Raw genomic sequence first — 5,000 nt, forward strand, 5'->3', positions numbered from 1 at the left:
AGTACTGAAAGCAGTAATTAAAGGGGAAGTTGAAACCCGAACCAACGATTACAGTTCCTCCTGGCCTATAGGCTACTTTCACGGTGAGGAAGTTGGAGCCATAAACAGCAAGTTCAAAATCCCGAAACTTCCCCTTTAAAAACATTTATTTCCAAAGTGGTCCTAGGACCGTATTCAGAAATAGTCTCTGTGCGCTGGTCTAGAATCAGGTCCTCCCTTATCCATGTTATCATATTCATTATGATCTAAAGGGCCTAAACTGATCCTAGATCAGCAACTCTGGAGATACTTCATGAATACAGGATGGTAAAAGATATCTACCGTGTCCTCTCGGAGTCTGTACTGCAGCTGGTAGCCCATCATTTCTCCCACCATGTCTTTAGGAGGCTGCCACTGGATCAGGGCGGTGTCACTGTTAGTGGTGCTGATCATCATGGTGGGGCGACCCGGGACTGGGGTAAGAGAAGATATATGAGGTAAGCTTCATACATCACACAGGCCGACCCCTCAGCCATATCTGCAGAACATCTGAGTTCTCCTCCTGCTTCTCTAGTGGCCAGTAACGGTATCTCCCCCAGGTCCCCAGTAACGGTATCGCCCCCAGGTGACCAGTAACGGCATCGCCCCCAGGTGACCAGTAACGGCATCGCCCCCCCACCAGTGGCCAGTAACGGTATCTTGACCCCCCTCCCACCCCCTGAGGCCAGTAACGGTATATCCCCCCTCCCCAGTAACGGTATCGCCCCCCCCCCCAGTGGTCAGTAACGGTATCTTGACCCCAGGTGAGGCCAGTAACGGTATCCCCAGGTGACCAGTAACGGCATCCCCCCCAGGTGACCAGTAACGGTATCCCCCCAGGTGACCAGTAACGGCATCACCCCCCCATATCACCCCCCTAGTGGCCACTAACGGTATCCCCCTAGTGGCCAGTAACAGTATCCCCCTAGTGGCCAGTAACGGTATCTCACCCCCCTAGTGGCCAGTAACGGTATCCCCCTAGTGGCCAGTAACGGTATCACCCCCCTAGTGGCCAGTAACGGTATCCCCCCTAGTGGCCAGTAACGGTATCCCCCCCTAGTGGCCAGTAACGGTATCCCACCCTAGTGGCCAGTAACGGTATCCCCCCCTAGTGGCCAGTAACGGTATCCCCCCTAGTGGCCAGTAACGGTATCCCCCCCTAGTGGCCAGTAACGGTATCCCCCCCTAGTGGCCAGTAACGGTATCCCCCCCTAGTGGCCAGTAACGGTATCCCACCCTAGTGGCCAGTAACGGTATCCTCCCCCAGTGGCCACTAACGGTATCTCTCCCCCCCCAGTGACCAGTAACGGTCTCCCCCCCTAGTGGTCAGTAACGGTATCTCACCCACCCTAGTGGCCAGTAATGGTATCTCACCCCCCTAGTGGCCAGTAACGGTATCTCCCCCTAGTGGCCAGTAACGGTATCTCACCCACCCTAGTGGCCAGTAACGGTATCTCCCCCCTAGTGGCCAGTAACGGTATCCCCCACCTAGTGGCCAGCAACTGTATCTCCCCCAGTGGCCAGTAACGGTCTCCCCCTAGTGGCCAGTAACAGTCTCCCCCTAGTGGCCAGTAACGGTATCCCCCTAGTGGCCAGTAACGGTCTCCCCCCCTAGTGGCCAGTAACGGTCTCACCCACCCTAGTGGCCAGTAACAGTATCTCACCCCCTAGTGGCCAGTAACGGTATCCCCCTAGTGGCCAATAACGGTATCTCACCCCCCACCTAGTGGCCAGTAACTGTATCCCCCCCTAGTGGCCAGTAACGGTATCTCCCCCCTAGTGGCCAGTAACGGTATCTCACCCACCCTAGTGGCCAGTAACGGTATCTCACCCCCCACCTAGTGGCCAGTAACGGTATCCTCCCCAGTGGCCACTAACGGTACCCTCCCTAGTGGCCAGTAACAGTATTCCCCCCCTAGTGGCCAGTAACGGTATCCTCCCTAGTGGCCAGTAACGGTCACCCCCTAGTGGCCAGTAACGGTATCCCCCTAGTGGCCAGTAACGGTATCACCCCCTAGTGGCCAGTAACGGTATCTCCCCCCCCCCTAGTGGCCAGTAACGGTATCCCCCTAGTGGCCAGTAACGGTATCCCCCCTAGTGGCCAGTAACGGTATCACCCCCTAGTGGCCAGTAACGGTATCCTCCCCTAGTGGCCAGTAACGGTATCCTCCCTAGTGGCCGGCCAGTAACGGTATCCTCCCCTAGTGGCCAGTAACGGTATCCTCCCCTAGTGGCCAGTAACGGTATCCCCCCTAGTGGCCAGTAACGGTATCCTCCCTAGTGGCCGGCCAGTAACGGTATCTCCCCCCCTAGTGGCCAGTAACGGTATCCCACCCTAGTGGCCAGTAACGGTATCACCCCCCTAGTGGCCAGTAACGGTATCACCCCCCTAGTGGCCAGTAACGGTATCCCCCCTTAGTGGCCAGTAACGGTATCCCCCCCTAGTGGCCAGTAACGGTATCCCACCCTAGTGGCCAGTAACGGTATCCCCCCCTAGTGGCCAGTAACGGTATCCCCCCCTAGTGGCCAGTAACGGTATCCCTCCTAGTGGCCAGTAACAGTATCCCCCTAGTGGCCAGTAACGGTATCCCCCTAGTGGCCAGTAACGGTATCCCACCCTAGTGGCCAGTAACAGTATCCCCCTAGTGGCCAGTAACGGTATCCCCCTAGTGGCCAGTAACAGTATCCCCCTAGTGGCCAGTAACAGTATCCCCCCAGTGGCCAGTAACGGTATCCCCCTAGTGGCCAGTAACAGTATCCCCCTAGTGGCCAGTAACAGTATCCCCCAGTGGCCAGTAATGGTATCCCCCTAGTGGCCAGTAACGGTATCACCCTAGTGGCCAGTAACGGTATCCCCCTAGTGGCCAGTAACAGTATCCCCCTAGTGGCCAGTAACGGTATCCCCCCTAGTGGCCAGTAACGGTATCCCCCTAGTGGCCAGTAACAGTATCCCCCTAGTGGCCAGTAACGGTATCCCCCCCTAGTGGCCAGTAACAGTATCCCCCCCCCTAGTGGCCAGTAACGGTATCCCCCCCTAGTGGCCAGTAACGGTATCCCACCCTAGTGGCCAGTAACGGTATCTCACCTGCTCCGGTGGTGGTGATGACTTTAGCTTTGCTACGCGCCCCGTCTCCCTTGGTTGTGTAGGCTGCCACGGTAACAGAGTAGGTGGTCTCGGAGTGCAGACCAGTGATGGTGGCCTCCTGAGAGAAGCAACATATGGTCATGGGTTAGAGGTTAGGGGTCAAGGGTTAGAGGTCAGGGGTTAGAGGTCGACCACGCAGACTGTGTGTGTGTGAGCGACACGTTCGCCTTACTTCATGTATCCAAAAAACGCCACCCCCTTAGACAAGAATGCATCGACACACAAACACACACACACACTTATTTGCTTAAGCTTGGCACACACACACACACCTTTCTCCATCCACCTACAGTGTCTAGTTTGATGCCAATTCAGAAACATTGAATAAATGTATTTTCCATCAACACTGATGTCTAAAATGGAGAAAGGTTTTTTTTATTTTTTAAAGAAGGTACTGTGTCTGTCACCATAAAGCACTTCGCCAAACACACACAAACCCAGAGAAACAAACAGAGGAACCAGAACTGAACAGGGCCCCGTGTGTCAGTGGTCATACCTGGGTCATGTTCAGTAGGGCACAACGTATCAAAACATTTATATGGCTGGAACAAACCGGAAACAGAAAACACTGACACACAAGATGGACCGGAACAAACCTGAACCTTTGGAACTGCAGCGAGCGCACACACACACACACACAGACAGACAGACAGACAGACAGACAGACAGACAGACAGACAGACAGACAGACAGACAGACAGACAGACAGACAGACAGACAGACAGACAGACACACACACACACACACAGACACAGACACAGACACAGACACAGACACACACACACACACACACAGACACACACAGACACACACAGACACAGACACGCACACGCACACGACACACACACAGACAGACAGACACACACAGACACACACAGACACACACACAGACACACACACACACACACACACACACACACACACACAGACAGACAGACAGACAGACAGACAGACAGACAGACAGACAGACAGACAGAGACACACACACACAAAGACAAAGACACACACACAGACACAGACACAAAGACACACACACAGACACACACTCAGAGACACACGCACACAAAGACACACACAGACACACACACACAGACACACACACAGACACACACACACACACACACACACACACACACACACACACACACACACACACACACACACACAGACACACACACACAGACACACACACACACACACACACACACACAGACACACACAAAGACACACACACAGACACACACTCAGACACACACTCAGACACACACTCAGACACACACTCAGACACACACACTCAGACACACACACTCAGACACACACACAGACACACACAAAGACACACACTCAGACACACACACACTGACACACACGCACACAGACACACACACACACACACACACACACACACACACTCAGACACACACACACACACACAAAGACACACACTCAGACACACACACACACACACACACACACACACACACACACACACACTGACACACACACTGACACACACACACACACTCAGACACACGCATGCACGTACGCCTGTGTCTGAGTGTCTTTGTCTGTGTGTGTGTGTGTGTGTGTGTGTGTGCGTGTGTGTGTGTGTGTCTGAGTGTGTGTCTTTGTCTGTGTGTGTGTGTGTGTGTGTTTAGCTCTATCAAGCCTGCAGTCTTCCTCTCGTATTCTCTCTCTGTGATATTTGCCTTAATGCCGTTTCTCTAACTAATCAAGGGTTTAATATCCTAATCATGGAGGAACATTTAGCAGTCTATATAAACCTGGAGAGAGTGCTTTCACAGTCGTTCTACGTTGTCTCTCTGTGCTCCCTCAT

At 53.6% G+C, this 5,000-nt stretch overlaps 1 protein-coding gene across 1 annotated transcript in view; it reads right to left on the minus strand.

The window, feature by feature from the left end:
* Window positions 1–5,000, minus strand: part of LOC118402472 (receptor-type tyrosine-protein phosphatase F) — a 359,072-nt gene that overhangs the window by 124,067 nt on the left and 230,005 nt on the right. Inside the window, exons 17-18 of the mRNA XM_052476034.1 lie at window positions 3,104–3,221; window positions 322–452 (exon numbers count right to left, since the gene is read on the minus strand). Of these exons, the coding sequence (XP_052331994.1) occupies window positions 322–452; window positions 3,104–3,221 (249 nt within the window). The remainder of the gene's footprint in view (window positions 1–321; window positions 453–3,103; window positions 3,222–5,000) is intronic.

The sequence above is a fragment of the Oncorhynchus keta genome, chromosome 23 (genome assembly GCF_023373465.1).
Source record: "Oncorhynchus keta strain PuntledgeMale-10-30-2019 chromosome 23, Oket_V2, whole genome shotgun sequence".
NCBI lineage: Eukaryota > Metazoa > Chordata > Actinopteri > Salmoniformes > Salmonidae > Oncorhynchus > Oncorhynchus keta.